General features: G+C 37.3%; 1 protein-coding gene across 5 annotated transcripts in view; it reads right to left on the bottom strand.

The window, feature by feature from the left end:
- DYRK1A (dual specificity tyrosine phosphorylation regulated kinase 1A) overlaps positions 1–18,876 on the bottom strand; it is an 89,446-nt gene that overhangs the window by 38,932 nt on the left and 31,638 nt on the right. Inside the window, exon 3 of one of the 5 annotated variants that reach the window (XM_075172654.1) lies at positions 17,950–18,002. The exons of 3 other annotated variants lie outside the window; for them this stretch is intronic. In XM_075172654.1, coding sequence (XP_075028755.1) covers positions 17,950–17,956 — 7 coding nt within the window. In that variant the 5' untranslated portion in view covers positions 17,957–18,002. Of the gene's footprint in view, positions 1–16,481; positions 16,825–17,949; positions 18,003–18,876 lie in introns of those variants that run through there. One more of the 5 variants, XM_075172662.1, reaches the window with a different exon arrangement.

Raw genomic sequence — 18,876 nt, 5'->3', positions numbered from 1 at the left:
TCAAAAATGAAGCTCATCTGAAAGAATCTTTGCCATTAAGTGTCTCTGCACACGGCAGCCTGAATACATGGGGGAGCACAGCAGCTACTGACCATCGCCACTTCCAACGCTCCGCAGGAGGTTCCCTTCCTGCACAGAGAGATGTGCATTTTGAAAACCGGCATCGCTCAGCCCCTTTCAAATGAAGTCCCTAAACGCAAAGAGTGACAGACTTACTCTGGAAGCAACTGCCTCTCTCTTCAAAAGCAGAACGCAGCTGCACAGCTTCCCTCTACACCGCGGCGGACGCAAGTGATCCTGTGCATGTTTTACTTCACTTTCCACAGCCCGACAGTGATGTGAAAGTGCGACTGTAGTTCACTCACCTGGGAGACCGCTGTTTGTGTGTTTCTCGTTCTCAAGTGCTTGTGGAAGGTGCCTGACACTGGCAACCGACATCTCCTGTCCAGGTACACACCAGGTACAGGATATAAAGCAACGGCGGCAGCAGCAGCCTCTGTGTCTCAAACCCTCAAAGGATCGTGACACTATTCTGCCCGCCGATCAGCTAAAGGAGGGCTATGACTTTCTGTCAGCCACTAACCCGGGTCATTGCTGAAGAGGAGAGAGGCTCTGTATTTCTTTACCAATCTCTGTAACACTCAAAACTTTTCAGATCTGAATCACAGAATCTGCTTTTTAAAAGTGCCCAAAATGTCAGTTCCACAGCCTGATGCTAACAGAAATCAAAGTTTTACTGGCTCCCTCATTTAGAAAATTTAACAACTTCATTTTGGAAATTTTATCAATAATCAAACTACTAAAATACTTCCATATACGTCCTAAAATACGTACAAGTATGTGCACCAACCCCTCTGACACATACAAAAATCAATTCCATCTATTCTTTATCTAATGTTAGCTTTTTAAACTAAATCACTGCTTTTTGATTTATGCTCATCTAGCAAACTTTGTAGCAGCGCAGCAGCCACTGCAGTAAGCAGCAGAGTGTTATCTGACCATAAGCTTACAAGATTTTCCAAGCAATCCAGCCTGGGCTGGTACTTTGCAGCACTAATCCTTCTCCTAGTCTGCTCAACTGTCCTCTCAAAGTAATACTTTTATGAGCAGTTAAGTAAGAGTTTCTTGTATTGGTGCAGTGCCTTCTCTTTTCCCCACCTCCAAAGAGAATATAAATAACATTACTTAAAATTTTCAGTTTACAGTGCAAAACTAATTAAAGACTGAATACAAATTACCTGCTACATGGCAACACATCAAACCATACAATCCATACAAGAGGTGAAAACCACAAAATATTTTGTACCTAATCAATACCTGTGGCTAACAGCTAGCCTAATATCTAAACGTCACTATTCAGATTCCACATGCATTTCCAGCTGAACATAATATAAGGTTAGCATAAATATCTGAATCATTTTTAAAGCTCTCCTTTAATCTATTGTACAAATACATATACATTAAAAAAGGAATCTTTTCCTATGCATAAAAACCATCAAGGGAAATAGAATAATTCAAGTCATTTCCCATTTGTAGTTACTGAGGCACAAGATATATTTAAACAGTTGGTACAGAAAAAATGGAAAGCATCTACCATATCAATGTACAGCTAGCATGCCAAACCATTAATGTAAGAGCTAAACAAGGGATGAATACATCATGTGCAATAGTCTCACATGATATAAATTATTCAATACCTGACCAAAGAAAACAGCTTTCAGGAGAGAGGGGGAGGATCTGAAAGTACTTTTGTAGTTTGAATAAATACAGTATTATGAATTGATGCAAAATCTTTCTAACTCTACATCACAGTTAAATAATCACATGTATTTTCAAACTATTTCACTATGTTACGTCAATCCAACTTGTATTCTGATGTTTACCACAAAGGTAGATTTCATCCGATACAATGCTGGAAATTTTAAAGTAAAACCAACTGCAAAAATGAAATTACTTGGTCCATAGGCAAGCGTGTATTTTCAGAATTTATGCTATGTCCCCTCCTGCCACTTGCAGGATTTGGATAATGCATAGCCCTATTGATATTGCAACTCTTTTTGCTTTACTAATTTCAAACTGGCTATACAACACTCTATTTGGGATTGCTACGCTGGCAAAAAATTAACAAATCATACACTTAATTCATGTCAAATGGAAGCCTTTTCTAGACTTACATACGCAGATAGAAGGCTTTTTAAGTGACAAATTGAACAACAAAAAATATCTACCATTATAAATTACACCTTGATTGCAGGGAATCTGCTGGTGTAATGATTCCAGGAAATGCCTTCAGTGGCTGATTTCATATACGATCTTAAAATAGTTAATTTCACTCAAACAGAAGTTTATAGTACATACTCAGTTTTGGCAACTAATAGAGCAGTTATGTTGCATTTGGAGACAGTACACTGTTTTTATATTCTGTATTAAAAACAAATTCTGATATAGTTTCTAAAAAACAGAGTACTTAGACACTCCTAGGCATGCTGTCCATATTAATCCATATTACAGTTCATAAAAATAATTGCATTCAAGAAGGTTTTTTCCTAACTCCAAAGTAGACTGGAAGCACCAGAACTATTTTCTTCTATAAAATATTCACGAGCTGTAAATTGTAACTAAATCATTTTTCTGCTGTGTTCTCAGCGATTTGATAACTGATATTCTGACACCAGCATTTTACAATAGCCGTCTCAAGCCAGTCCTTACTTCCTGACAAACTGCATTCAGACTTCTTAAGTCATTAAACAACAAATCATTCCCCAGTAAAAAGCTCTAACATTTCCATGTCTAGCTACTGCTAATCACAGAGAACTCCAACTAAAATCAGAAATAAAACCAAGCTTTCACAAATATAGTGAAACCTCACAATTCCAAAACACTTACTTGAGAGACCTATTTCCTGCCTTTGTAATAATTTCTGTATTTAGTACAAACAATTTTAAGTTTAAGTAATTACTTCTTTTGATTTGTCTCATTTTGAAATACTGGCTTTCAATGAGAAAAAACTTAAGGATGGTTGAATACTTACTTGCAACTAGCAACCACCAAAAGACAGTGATGCCAGGTTTCATTAATCCAAACAACATGACCCCAAAGCGGGGCTCACTGTACATTGCATTCATTTCTCTCAAGTAGCACAAATTTAAAACCAGAAAAATTTTAAAACAAAACAAAACAAAACCAACAACAAAAAACACCCACAAAACAAAACAAAAAAATGTATTCCTATTCCTTTAGGATAATACTATGATCTAAGAAAATTATTTTTGAAGTGTAACTCATACATTTCCTTCAAAGGCTTTACTGTTTCTAGTATAAACTAAGCAGTATGTATTAAAAAATTACAGCTAACTATTAAAATTGTGGGGTTTTTTACACCACTAATAATGATGAGAGCAATACTCTGTAAGCAGAGACTGGAGTTCATGTTTGCCATGACTGGGCTGCTCCTCCTTTCCAAAAAGTGCCACCTCTCTCCTCCAGGGACATTATCGAAGATGCATAAACCAAAGACAGCATGTTCCAATTGCCATGCTTAAACTGTAACATTTAAGCCTCTCTCTCCATCAGTCTCTGGTTTTACATGCCAATTCTCAGACCAAGCCTACTGAGAGAGCTGCCTGTCCCATGCATCTGCAGCATCAATATCGGGAGCAATGCAGAGACAGCGAGGTACACTCTGGCCACCAGAAAAGACAGGTTACTTCAAAGAGGTTGCAGAAATGGGGCGAGGAGGGAAGAAATCATTCCACCACCCCCTGAAGGATATATACACACACCAAGGAAAATCTGACCAGATGGTTAAGCATGGTTTTGTGTTCGGTTTGGGTTTTCTTGCCTCCACAGAGGTGCAGAGGAAGAACATTCTACCGAAGGAAAGAGACTTGAATGTTCTTAAGGAAAGGGGATTATGTAAAAATATTAATGGGATCCAAACACAAAACAGACAAGCAATTCTTCAAGGTTCAGGTAGCAACTGTGTTCTGTGAAAAGATCATCACAAGTTCAGTTCATAGCATAAATGCTGACGAAGTTCTAGCCCCTGCTGACTTTTAATTCTTACGGAGTTTCAAACACAACTGTGCCAGTGGTCTGGTCAGAGTATACTTCCAGTTCATAAGCACATACTGACCATTACATTTATAGGCACCAGACACTACTGTACTGTGATGCAAAAGAACCACGATCTCCTAACATGTCATGTTACCCAGGGTCTAGGCATTGCAAGTCAAGAAAGGTGAAACAATTAACATTCAATCTCTCTCTCTTAAAAGGTTAGGTACCGATGCATTTCAAAGCTTCAGCATTATGGTAAATTTTAAAAGTGTGTTCTCAGTGAGGTAAGAGAATGAAACATAATTTTACCTGATTTAGAAACAACAAAATCTCTCATATACAGAACAGGAAACTTTCTAATCGAAGCGTTATTGTAATAAGGCACATTATCTCCTCAGCTCTATGGAATGAATGGGCATATATAGGCAACGGTTATGAAACACTCTGCTTCATGTATGGCAGGCAGCTACCATGGTGAGAACTCTGCCAAACATACACCTGAAGATGTGCATTTTAACAGCATTACTCTTCTCTAGCAAGTAGATGCTAAGATAAGAGGGAAGAAGTTTGAAGTGCCCTCCTCCCCAGGATAGAAAAAGCAGACATACTAGACTGAGAACTATGTTAAGCTATTGTGCAAAAAGGTGCTTGAAAAGGGGTACAGAAGGAATGTTACCAACAGCAAGGCATAAAGTAGAACGGTTATAAAACCATCTTCAAAGTAATAGGACTTTCTGTTACTACAGTGATGAATTTGGGGGGGGGGGAAGTATAAAACAAGCATAGTATCTGTCACCTAGAAGATGTTTCTAAAAGAAAATGAGAGCTCGTTAACTTAGTATTCTTATCCAGTAGACTGCCATTGAGCCCAACTTTTTACCAAGTGCATCTAAGAGTTTAAAATCCTTACCAGAAAAAAGAACAATATTGTTTATCATGCTCCAAAGCCACTGCAAAAAATAGGGACTTGGTGAAGAATGAGCAGAAAAAATCCAAACCACCTGCTACTGCTTTGTAGCATCAGTCATTATGCCAAGCAGTGGCAACACATGAAGCTGCTATTTGCCAAAGCATCTGGGTTGAAAGCAATATGGTGTTGTTCGCTGGCATTGCTGTACAAGCTAGCACAAAACTGTTTCAAAATGTCAGTCAATCTCAGTCAGGCTCTTCAAGACTTCTATAGGAATTTGCAGAAATGCTACAATTCTTAGCAACTTCAGAGAGCCTCATCGCGTACAAACAGAAGGCACCACAGAGGACTTCCCCTCTTTTTCTCTTCCTCTGCCCCACAAAAGGGTAAGGGGAGACTTCCTAACATCTCTAGAAACAAAAGGGAGTAGACAAAAATGGAAAAATTGCCTTTGCCATTATTTGCGAGAAGGAAGCATGGAAGGACTCTTGAGAGTGCCACGGTACTGGCCACCTTTAGCCAATAATTCAATGTTTCAAAATGTCAGCAATGATCAAACTTTATGCTACAAAATCAGAATCATATGGAAAGGCAGAGCTGCACAGAGACTAATGATGAACAAACAGTATTAAAAGGACTCAAGTCAGAGATCACCTTCTTCATGTGCTGATAATTGTTTCATTGTGGGTTCCACAACTGCAGAGAAGATGGAGAGTAACATAACCTGATCCGTCCTCTTACTTAAGCATGTCCCAAAGGCCATGGAGGGATTTCTCTGAAATGCTCATGGTATCAAATAGAGAAAGCAAGCCAAACCATCTTCTTGGGCATGAGAAACAAGTTTGTAGTAGCAATGAAGTCCCCAATCAGCTCCACTTCAACCTCCATATATTTTCAAGGGAAGCAAAGTCCTCAGTAGTGAAGCACTAAGCACATTCATTTTTGGCCATAGCACTGTCTTTTCTATAGACACAGAAACTGTCATAAGGTTAGCCCAGAGTTTAACTGCAGAGACTGCCATTTTTTGGTTGCATATGCTCTGTTTTTCTTACAACTTTTCTAAATGGTCTGTCTCTACTGTACTCACGGGTGTGCCATTATGGTAAACATCTCTTGAATTCTTAGTAGGCCTTAAAAACTTCAGAGATACCTTGCAGGAGAACGGGAGAGTAGTCTTCTGACCACAAAGCAAATCAGAGGTCTGCACCTGGGCACGCTGCAGACTAATGATCAGAAGCCAACTACCCCTTCTCAAAAGGCACAGGATTCAAGACACTTATCTGTCTGCTTGATTCTGAGGCTGAAAAGTTATCTGTGGAGAGAATCTTGAAACTTGCTGGTGTTCCTGTCTTGCCTAGGGTTTAAAGCTCCAATAAATAGAAGACTGAGCTAGATTGTGCTCATCATCCAAAAAGAGACAGCATATCTTCCTGCCGTTGTGGGAACCCTTCCACAAGAATGTGACCTCATAGACTAAAGAAGGCTGTAGGAACCTGTGTTGAAGCATTTTTCTTCACATTTTCTCTTCAAAGTTCCCAATATCCTATTTAAAGAGGGAATAGGAAAGAACTCTGCTGTGGGAAGCTACAACTCCTTTATTTACAGAAATGCAGGATCAAAAAAATTTACGTATACTGGCTTAGTGATGACAAAGGAAAAATGCTCAACTATCTAACCTTGACATGTTAAAGAAAAACAAAGTAAGTGAATATGTCTAGACTAATATATGCCAAGTAAGAATGTAAACTTTGTATTAAACATCATTATGAGGAAATAACAAAAAAAACCCCAACAAACAAACAAACAAACAAAAAAACCATAGATCAACTAAAGTCCCCCAAATGAAAAGAAATGGTTACACTTCCACTTTTCCCTTTGCACTTTTATCTCTCACTGGACATCCTCCTGTCTTTCTTTATCAAGGACAATACAGCTATCATAATTTTTAAAGAAACCATGCAAATGTGTTTCTGCATATGGAACAGAGTTTTTAGAAGTTCTCAACACTGACCAAAATTCCTACTGAGATAACGTGGAGCTTTATCATTTGGTTATCACAGATGCATAGCTGTGCAAACAAAGCTTTTGAAAAGCTCTTGAATAAGAATACAAATTTATGCATATATGTCCCAATCTGTTTCTACTTGCCTTTGGTGTAACTGAATATGCTGCCAAGAGTTAATCTTATTTACTACTACCAGATATTTTTAATAGCTATCTATGTACATAATCTACAAAGTTTGCAGAGCTACTCTAAAAACTAGACTCAATTCTAAAACTGGGGAAGGACACACGCCTTCCTACCTTCTCTTATTTTATATGTTGGCTTGAGTTTCCCCAGCAAAATTCAGCTAGTTTTTGACAACTCTGATAAAAGAAGCTGATTTTTCTTAATGGTGCTGCTTCATACTCCACTCTGCTCTACTCTGTTCAAACAAATAAGAAAAAGCTTTATGAGAAACACTAGAAGACCTTCCATACTTCTTCAGTTTATGTGTATCCAAAATGGCAGATATCTGAGTTCAGCTCATCCATTGGGAACAATTCATCCAAACTATCTTCTCTACGTTCAGCAGCAGAAGGGGCAATTTGCCTGGAAGAAACGTGTGTGTGCGCCTACTACTTGATTTATAAATTCTGAAGGAATGATCATAGAGTCTCAAAGAATAAGGTTGAGAATCAAGGAATGTAACTTGAGGAAAGATCAATAGTCAGTGGATCCATGCATACAACCCCCTTCTGTATCAAGCAGATTAGATACTACAGCCCTTCTGTCTACTCAGATGAGGAACTAGACAGTCAGGATTTAATTATTGAAGGTCAGAAGCATGTTAGGCATACAGATTCATACTTAAAAGTTAACATGCTTGTCCTTTCCCCTGTAACTGTACTGAGGACCCCAGAATGAGCTGGAGAAAAGAGATTCCCGGACTCTTTGAAAATGAGCATATTGATGCTTCTCCACGGAGCATCTTACACAGACACTTCTAATAACTTTCTAAGGCATTTCTTATTTTCAAAAACTGATCAACTCCTGCAGATAGTTCATATCTTTGAATAAGGAAAGACGGAAAGGACAGACAGACCTCTGTCAGAGGTCCCATTAATCCAAAAGGTGCAATACCTGTCTAATTACCTGGTCTTTGATGAAATTCAGCTGATTCATTATATAAATAACCGTGAAGCTAATCTTGAAAGGAGACCAAATCACTTTAAGTAGCCTGCTACATAGACTTGCTCGTAAGACACCAGTTCACTTTTCTCTAAATTGATCAAACGGCTTAGATAAGAGGGAGATTAACCATCTTCCTAATGGTTTACTGCAGCTTCTTGGAAAGACAAAGCTACTGCTAATGTGTTATCAAGGATAATGTGGATTTTTGATGGCAAAAAGATATTGCTAATAAACTCAGATCTTTGGAAAAAAGTGTGATACAAAGCAAAAAAAAAACCTGTATTAGAATACTCTTAAACTAATGGGCAAGTGTATTTGTGCAAAGCAAGAATTCCATTCTATTCTCTACCAATCCCTTCTCCTCCTTCCCCGAAAAAATGGTGAAGTCGATTTTTCATTCGTATTATATAGGCTATAGACCACAGAGTTACAGGACACAAATTATTCCTGAGCTGTCTTAATACAGATTGGTTGTTTACATGCATCTGAGTTGAATACCTGTAGCCAAAATGAAAGACTTCAAGTAAAAAGATGTCACTATAGATCTGGCAGTGTTTTTAACCCAAATCATTGCTCTAGACGAAGTTAGCTCCCAAATTCTATTTAAGGAAACTTCCTTCTATTGAAAAAGTGGAGTATTCAGCTAGCTATGTTTTGGTGGCACTTTTTCTGAACAGAGTGTCAGAATTTTTGCATTTGGATGGCAGCCTATAGAGTCTGGATTTCTCCCAAGAAAAAATGAAGTTTCGCTTCTTGCCTTCCCCTGGAGCTCCACATGCCTCCAGACATAGAAGAAAACACCAAACAAACAAAAAAACACAACTACTTTTTGCCCTTCTCAAGATTCAAACAGTTGTTGCCTGGGGCCTTTTGCTACCAGTATCTTTGTAGGAATACAAAGCTGAACACAGCATTCTAAGCTGAAGTTGCAGAATCCTCACTTGGAAATTGACCAATTGATTTGGGTGTGAAGCAGCCTCTCTGAGGAAAATCTCTTTTCTTCAGAAGTCATGAAGACCCATAAAGTCCATAAACTCAGCCTAAGCCAGAGGACAAGAACAACTTTACAGATACAATTTGTCAGAAGATGGAAGAAAAGAGAACTTTCAAAGAAATCCTACAGGAAAGCAACACAAAATTCTCTCAGGCTTTGTAAGTGAGAAGGAAGCAAAGGAATATTCCTGCAGCTCCAGGTCAAGGAAAAAAAGTTATATACACATATATATGTTTATATATATTATTTATACATAACAAAAGGTGAAACAACAGTGTTTTCTTTGTTTTGACCAGGAAGGAAAAAAGCAATCTTTTTCTGAGGCAACAGTAAGTCCAAAAGGAAAAAGGATTCTAACAGTCCTCCTGTAAGGACTAGTAGACAACAACAGACTTAATAGTTCAGTAAACATGGAACTAGCAGCTGTGTACATCTATACTAACAGATTCAGCTGGGCCGAGGAAAGTTCCTACACACAGAACTATGATCCACTGTGTTCGTAAAACGTTAGAGCGTTCATAGCATCCGTTCCAGCTAGCACTCTTCCCCAGTAACTCCTGGGAATGTGTGGCAGTCAGCATGTTCCAGGAATCCTTCCCAATAGGCAGCTTTCAGGCAGCCACCCAGTTTTACAGGCTAGGACAGTTAACTAGCACAGATGTGTGCTGTTCCATGTGATTGGCTTCAGTGGCTGGGAACATTCAGTTTACTAACAGAGAAGTGGGCCTTTTTGTCTGTGAAATTTTATTCTTAAATCTCTTCTGACTACGTCTGCTCTTGTAGCTCTCTTATGGCATACTTTACAAATAGTGTCTTCTACCTATCTTGAGAAAATCTCCTTCCAAATCGTGAAAATGACAAAACAGAAGAGGTTCAATTGTGAATGCATTTTTTGTAAAATACTGGGGTGCAAAGAAACAGAAAGGCAGACACGTCAAAAGCTATCGTCTAAAAACTGCACTGCTTGCTTGAAGATTTTGGCCTGGTGAATCTGTTTCCTTGCAAGGTTCTTGGTTTAAAAGAAGCTAGTGCTCTAGTCAAACAACTGTACAGTGAGATCAAAGGACAGGAGCAAGTAGTTGCTATTGAGGATCACCAAGGACAAAACATATACATGCAAAGATCTTCACAAACTAATCTAATTGAAGTACACATGACTACCTTATATTTTTCAGTTATTTATTTATCAGAATCATCTTAATGCTAGAATCAAAGTTTTCCTTCAACATCTCAACATGCCAATTTTGAAAAACTGAATTTTGGAGAAAACTCCAGAGATGTGAACGTTTAGCTTAAAAGAAACACTAGCTTTTGTACACCACCTTCTGAGGCTAAGCACCAGAAATACACTTAAACTATATGCTACCATTTTACTCAGGTAAGTCTCCAAGAATTACTCAGTACTGTAAAATGATTACTTAATTTTACAGCAGAAAGTTTTAGAAATGTATAACTTAAGAAACAAGAGTAAATCAATTAATAGATTACCGCTTTTTTACAGTCTTTAAGGAGTTAACACATAGCCCACTTAAAGCATCATTTGAACATAAAAATATGGAACACTACCTAAAACAAAGTTGTAAATGAAAAGCATGATGGACATTAGTTGCTTTTCCCAGATATTTCGATAAACTTTAGTAAGTGAAATATTTCAAAGGGCAAACGTACCCTTTCATTCCAAGCTAGCACAAAGCCTCCGTATTACTGGAAGGTACAAAACTTGGTAAACGTATTTGTTTCTTTTTTTTTTTTTTTAATATTTTTTTAATAAGCTGATCTAATACATCTGAGCCAATATTCCCTACCTACATGAAGATATCACCGGTTTTATATTCAATCCAACTCACACAGAAGAATCTGATCTACTTACGAGAGGCATTACTAGCAAGTCAGAACTCATATTAATATGACAGGTGAAATCATACATACTTTTACTAATATATAAAAACTTGCAGACTCAGTTCAAGCCATCTAGGCATATTCAGTGACCTTGCAGGAGCATGAAGATGGATGAAAGTCCTACTACAGATAAGCTAGCATTTGAAAAAAAATCCATCAAAATATGGTTGTATTCATCCCACTTCTTGGGCTTTTATAATCGCTGCGGTCTGTACAGGGATCTTCATGTATTGCCAGAAACGGTTATTTATTCCTGTGGAATGGTGAGACAGACCTGAGGAACTGTGGACTCTAATCACAGTATTACAATGCTTCTTTGCTATTCAAATGCCCTACTGCTGACATAAACAGGTAAAACATCACTTTTGTCCACGAACAAGGTAAGAATGAAAACAACTTCACCCACCTTTGCAAACACGAACCTTCTACTTCATTTCCTGGCAGAGCATATCTATCAATCCTTCTACATTACATTTCAGAGGTAGTGCAAACAAGTGGCAAGTTCACTCCAAGATATTGACCTCATATAGGCAAGATGCACAAATACAAAAATTCTGCGTGACGTTAGTAAAGACACTGTGAGACAAGGTAACAATGTTGGGTGGTGTACCAAACTTTAGGTTGGATTCTCAGTTCACACATAAAGTGGATTCAATAAGACAATGAAATAGAAGTCAGGAGTATGCAAAAAAGAAACCAGTTAGAAGAACCAGAACTAATCAGTACAAGTAGAACTTAATGCTATGCTTGTATCCTCAGTTTTTTAAGGGACCCTTAATAATAACCAATTTGTTAGGAAAACGTGGGCACCAATAGATTTCCATGGGGGAGGAGGAAATCAAGAACAAATCTCTGTTCTACATCTGGAACAAAACTGCTGCCACCTGTTCCACCTTTATAGCAAATATGTTCAACAGCTGCCTCTATCTGCAATATAATAAAATCTAGGTCTTCAAAGATATTTAGGTACTTAACAAAATGGCAACAGGAGTTAGATGTAAGTATCAATGAAGTGCTGGGACTCAGAAACAAGGCTTCAGAATATCACTGTGGTTGATCAATTTATGTTGTGCTGTGTACTACCCACTGTTGCCAGGATAACTGAAAGGTCAAAACTGCAAATCTGCTATCTCACCACCGCCCATAAAAACAAATGATTGTTTCAGTTCTCAGATTTTCATCTTGACACTCTATTCTCAAAAATACGTATTTGTTCATAAGCTGTTATGGACAATGATTAGATTAGAGAGCAAAAAACATTCTCAGTTTTATGACATTTTCCAAGCTTAATTATGTTCCTTATTACAAAAGGTTTTAACTAGACCCACTTAGATTATGTCTGAACTGCATCTAGTGACATAAAACGGCTGACAAGTATGTCTTTAAGTTGTCTTATGGAAATATCCAAGCTAATAAGCATGGATAGTTGATTGCATACTAAGACATGGAAACTATCATAAAACCTGGTGAGAGGAACACTTACTCCCCTATGTATAACTAGGCAAAAAACTCCGTCATCAAGTCTTAGCATATCATATGTTGCTTTGACAAGCTGGTAATATACCGGCTTGGCATACCAGTTAGGCATCAAGCTAACAGAACGTGTGGTCACCACTGTCTGGAATAGCATTTAATATAAACATATTAAAAAACATATATCAAGGGATTAATTGAACTGAATAGGAAACAGCAGGCTGACTAGAAACAGAGAATTAACAGTTTTTAAGAAGTCATAATTTCCAATTTCAGCAGGATTCATGAATAATATTTGCATACTTCTTGGACCCCACCTTGCTAAAGTATTATCAACAGAATTCCTACCAAGAACTATCAGGTACTCAGGACTGGCTGTTAAAGAGAGCCATCCTATGGCCTCTCTCTCTGTATCTTAAAACCTAACCCCAAAAGAATATAACTGTTGAGGGATGGAGGGAGAGGTCATTTACATCTGACTGAATGATTAATAAAATAGGATGCCTTGTACAAACACAAATTCCCCTGCTTATGGATTCTTCATACGATATGCTAAGGAACTAAAGTGGTGCATGTTCAAGTTAAGCCACTATTAAGCTTGTTTAGTGCTAGGGCTGGTCAAAAGTGATGAATTTAGGGTATTCTATCTCCACAAATATCAAATCCAAATAAAGCTATTGCTGTGTGCAATGAAAGATTTGCACCCTAGGATGTACTTAGAATGCAAGACTTCAGATGTGATTCTTAGAAAGCTGTAAAGGGCAAGCTCCTGAACTAGAGTTGCCCGTTGCTGAGTTCAAGGGAAGAAGCTTCTTCTAGATATAAACCAATAGCCTTCCCCCAAGAAGCACAGGGCTAAGGTTCACTTCAAAGCCCATCCCCACTCTTAACTTCAGTCAAAAACCTCTCAACCCAGGCAAACAGTATCACTCTGTGAACGCAGTTTGCTACTAAAAGCACACGAAACAGGACAAAAAAAGCTGTCTGCTATACCATATGATGCATAAGACAGGAACACTCACACTAGCAAACACCTGAGCTGGTAAGTCAACATGACATAGCACAATGCCGAGACTATATTAGCAGCTCTAAATGCAGTCTAGCCATCCTATTACTGCGTTACCCGAGAGAACCTTTACTTTTCATTCACAGACTGAACGCTCTGACACCACAGGGGCTTTTTCATTACAGCTGCTCATTCAATGACTTTAAGGGCTATGAGAAAGACTCTATATTTGTACTGTTATGTTCATTGTAGATCTCGGGCATTCTCAATGGACTAACCAATAATTCTGGGAATGCATAATATTTTTTATAATAGTTAAGATTGCAATTCTTAATCTGAATTTGAATTTTTTGTTCAAAATCAAATTTTTCTGAAGTCTAAGTGAGTCTTTGCTCCTAGAAATAGGTAACAGAAATAAATTTCAGCCTCGCAGTATAGCTGCTGGAGCTCCACTGTTCATTAAAAAGAAATGTCCTCATCACTTAATACTTTGTTGAAAGTTACCTCAAAAGAAAGTTTTTAAGAGGACCACATAAATCAGGATGCAGAATGAATAGAAATTACTTTTCAAAAATATTAAAACTATAGCTGTGTATCTTTAAGATACTTTTATTTCAAGCATTATGCAGCAACGTAATGCTTTTGAAAGTGCAAAGCTCCTCTGAATCTCCTATCTCAATGGTCCCCTGAGCTGACAATTTCTCAACTCCACCAACACAGAAGAGGAAGACTTGGTTGCAGTGGCTGGAGCTCTGTGGCCCCCCCTTTTACCTGCCCTCCTGAAGAAACAAGCTGCTGTTGACTACTGCCACCCAATGCCCCTGTGAGCCCCACTAAGCACTCTTATGAATAGCCCAAGAAAGAGTATTTCAATTACTTTTGCTGCAATTGAAACTTCCAGACGTGGAAAAAACCTAGACAACTACTAACTGGGCTTTCTACAGGAGTTCACACTTATCTCTCTTAAGAGGAAGAGAGTTGCTCTCTCTTAAGAGGAAGCAAATTAAATAAAAACAGAGGCCTCTAAAGATTTTCTGGTTTAGATGCTTCAGTCTGTTCCTGAATAAGAAAAGTAGCATTCTCCACCAGGCTATACTTTCATGCCAAAACCCTGGAACAGGATTTTTGTCATTTGTTTCCTCTTAGATGAAGACTGAGGCTGAAAACTTAAATTTTCAATATCACAGGTACTAAGCAGTTTTGGAGGAGGGGGAAAAAAAAAAAATCCCTTTTCTTTTAAATAGGCAACTTCTTTTTAAATATGGATGCATGAATCTAACTTTAGCTGTCCAGGTTTTCACATTTCTGATCTCAAATACAGAAAGTAGAACATTAATCTAGTCTCTTGACTTCAAGGTTATCATTCATTGAGGTCAATGACTCCATCTCTGAAAAGCAGAACTTCCACTTTCAGTATGATAACTGTTGCCCTTCAGTAAGCAACTGTGTTCAACTCATTCCTGACTGCTTTCTCACAACTACTGACAAAAAACTAACAGCCAGAAAGACAGCACAAACAACTCCTGCAAAGGGAGTTATCTATGTAAAAATAGTGGTTAACCGTAAAAGCATTCTTATTCATGCGAAGTGCTCATTAGCTATCTATATTTAAAACTTCCACTACTAATGGGCAACCCCATCTCCTACGTGATTTTCTTGGTATCTTCTGTTTATGTTAAACTTCGGTTTTTCTGCCCAGCCAAGACCTGAATATCCAACAAAAACTGCCTGTAACAATACAGTCAAATACGTGAGTAAGTTACTGACGGACAGAATCAGTCTAACTGGAATGAAAGTCACCAGCCAGAAGGAAAACCAGAACCAGAAGCAGCCCATACCGTGCTTCAGTATGGAATTAGCACACGGGCCAAACATTTGCTCCTTTACAACCCAGTTCTGGTTTTATGCCAACAACATACATCTCTCAAAAGACATTCCAGGTATGCAATTACTTAGGTGGAACCATAGATAGTACAGTCATCATTTTCCACAAGAAGATACAGGTAAGTGACAAAAAAGTGATGCCCCAGTAAGTTTCTGGAATTCTCTGGTAAAACTTAAAGTAGCTCTCAACAAACTAGTTCAAAGGCATATCGGCAGATCTGGTATAACGTAATACAGACGAACTTCAAAATACAGAGCAGCAATATTGGACACAGTTTTTTCTGACTACTGAATAACAGTGGGGTTTTTTTGCTTTAGTTTGTTTTTTTACTACTGGCATATAAAAACATTCTTCAAAATAGCTACAGGCTCAATGAAATCAGTAGCTAAAATATTAGGAATATGAGACATGAGAGACATGGCCCAATTCTAAATTTTCATTCTACTCTTACATAAAACTAACACCTGAACACTTTCAAGACTATAACTCAACCCAATCCAAGAACTTCCCAGAAGTCTTTACTCTGCATTTGTTGTATTTTAATAAGCAATGCAGTTGGGGGGTGGGGGGAGGAGGGAGAGAAGGCAAGTATCTATGCAAGTACTTACTTATTTCATTGTTCTTGCACTATTCTTATTGGGTAGTATTGGAATGGCTTTTTTTTTCTTTTCCAAATATGAACAATTTTTTTTTAAGTTAAGAGCAATATGATCACATCCAATGTTTTATCAAACTTGAATATACCATTTTCACATTTTATATCACTTGCTTAGTTCTCAACATCGCTAGTACATTCAATATATTTTCATGACGAAGAGAAGAATTTGATATAACTATTATTTTTATATGTTTTCTACATTCAAATCTACCCATGAAAATGTGAATGTGTTAAAAAAACAAAGTTAATAAATGATAAATTCTACCATACAATTAAAGATAAAATAATCACCCTGCACTTCTTTTTAATAATTTTACATGATCAAACCTCTGGATCAGTTTATACAGGCATAAGAATTGGACAAAAATACTATCATATTTTTAAACTATATGTCTATTTAAGATATAACTGGTAACAGTTACCCTGTTTCCATGCTGCCCTTAATATGTAGAAATGTCCCAAACAATGTTGTTCAGTGGTCTTGTGGGAGATCTAAATCAGGAAGAGATATCTGTTGTGTTTTAACATAAAGTGCATTGTCATCAAAAATCAGTTCAGAACATGCAGATTCTTTTTCCCTCCCTTCTGCTTTCAAGAACAATACTTCAATAATAACTGTTACCAGTTAATCTCTTCTGAGAGGATCAACATGTGGTGTTAAGACATTGATCCTTCTGGAACTTGCACTTTTGGTTTAGTAGATCTATACTGGTCCCTTATACTCTCAACTGAGGTATGAGTCTTTTCTTACGAAGGTTAAGAAAAGACAAGAAGCTTTAACCTCTTCAAAAGCTTAAAGATCAGACAACTAATTATTTTTAGTTACATATTCCTAGGTTTCAGCTAACTAGAAAAATCAAAGCCAAAACCAGAAAGTTCTTTGCTATAAAACCAATCCATTTTTATAAGGTAGCCTCCACAAAGAGGAGGGAAAAAAGTAACAACCAAACACACGAGTTATACTCTGATTAACAGGTGCAGGACAAGATGCAGCAATCACTTTGAAAACATGAGCTTTTAAACACAAGATGAATCCTTGCTTCTAAGGAAGCACAATCCCAAATTTGATGCTACTACACCATAAAAAGTAAACACTTGCTAGTATGATTATCAGCATAATAACTACAACCATAATGGTAATAATAGCATTGACACTTACGGTTCCTTCCTTTCACAAAATGTCCTGGAGAGACTGACTTTCAAAGTACAAAGAAGCAGAAAAGCAAAATTCACATTCTGAAAATACTTTTTTATCACAAACCACATTCTAAGGCATTAACTTTGTTATCACAACATGCATTTGTAATGCACAAGCATGTCTGAAATATAAATTTAGCTTTTCCTATGATGAGCTGAACACTCAGCTTTGCTTTTTGCAGTGTTTCACAGAAAAGCAGTACAGATCCTATAAAATCTACAAGTTAACAAGATTGACAAAAAGCAATTACTGAAAATCTTTTAGTCCTCCAAACAGTATCCTACAGTGCCCTTCTCTGTATGTGTCCTACATATCATAGGTGCTAAGAACAGGGCAAAAAGAGAAGTCAGACATGCTGCAAATTTGTTTTCCTGGTTAGTCAAATCAGAAAATCATCAGTATCACCATTTCTTCATATTTTCACTTTTTTTTTTTTTTTTTAAAGCAGTGGACCTTAATACATTTCTGTGTTTTCAGCTTAAGTGGTGATCTAAAACTCAAGTATTCCAAGATGGAAAAAGTAAAAAAAATCCTCTTCCTCAAGGCGACTGTTTCCCCCAGTTATGCTGTGGTTAATTTCAGGGTTTTAGAGTAGGTAAGTTTCCAGTGAAATAAAGTGATGCCCATTATAACAAAGATTATTTACCCTATAGAAGCTTTCACCCTTTAGCCAAAGGTAGCTTAGACATTACCAGGCATCTCTGATCAGTCACCCAGATCAGTCACCCTCAGAAGCCAAGCCGTGCTGAAAACGCAAAAGAACCATCCTCAATAACCACAAAACCTTTCAGTTTCTGGTCTGAGCTCTCACCAGCTACTTTGAACTTGAGAAAGATATCAGCAGAGTCATCATATGACTCTTGATGTTATTGCATTACAAAACAATTACAGTACATTTTTTCATTTTAAGGCATGCAAATCCTGTTTATTCTCAGAACCTCAGCATGCTAATATTGACTCTCCTAATAAACAGAGAACTGCAAATAAATCTTACTTGTCTAACTTCCAACTTATATGTCACATCAGAAGCCTGAAAGTTTTTGTCAAGGTACCACTGTTTTTCACTCTGTATTTATCATGAGACTTCTAAATAAAGAATTTGGGCTTTAGAAGATAGAATTACTACTTAAAATTCAAAATCTTGTATACATTTCTATTCTTTAAGCTCGTAATTCTACAAGCTCATCATTATTAGAAATCCTGACCAAAACTGGAAATGCTTAAGTTTTAAATCAGATTAATGTATTACAATATGTAACTTAATTCTCTCAGTGTAAGATACTTAAGGTACTATTTCATAGTATTATCTCTCCTTTCAGTTGTGGGATGAATACTTTTACAGCTTTCAAACCATTTTCTCAATATTTAAGTTGGGCTATATTTTAATCTACACTGCAACAAGCAAATGACCTACAATGTTATCAATTGCAATGACTGCCTACTAGATGGAGCTCCACAAATTTGACAGGACATCAAAAGATTCAATTTTGAGACTTTAAATGCTATTCCTCCACATTTATATATTTAGAACAAATGAAATATCCCTTTGGAATATTTTTTCCTTTCTCCTCTTCTTTGCCCCACCTAATTTTAGAATTCTTTAGACCCAGTTTTACTTG

Source organism: Calonectris borealis, chromosome 1 (assembly GCF_964195595.1).
Source record: "Calonectris borealis chromosome 1, bCalBor7.hap1.2, whole genome shotgun sequence".
In the NCBI taxonomy this organism is placed as follows: domain Eukaryota; kingdom Metazoa; phylum Chordata; class Aves; order Procellariiformes; family Procellariidae; genus Calonectris; species Calonectris borealis.
Note: the sequence above shows the minus strand (reverse complement) of the source record. Positions and strands in the feature narration are given on the sequence as shown.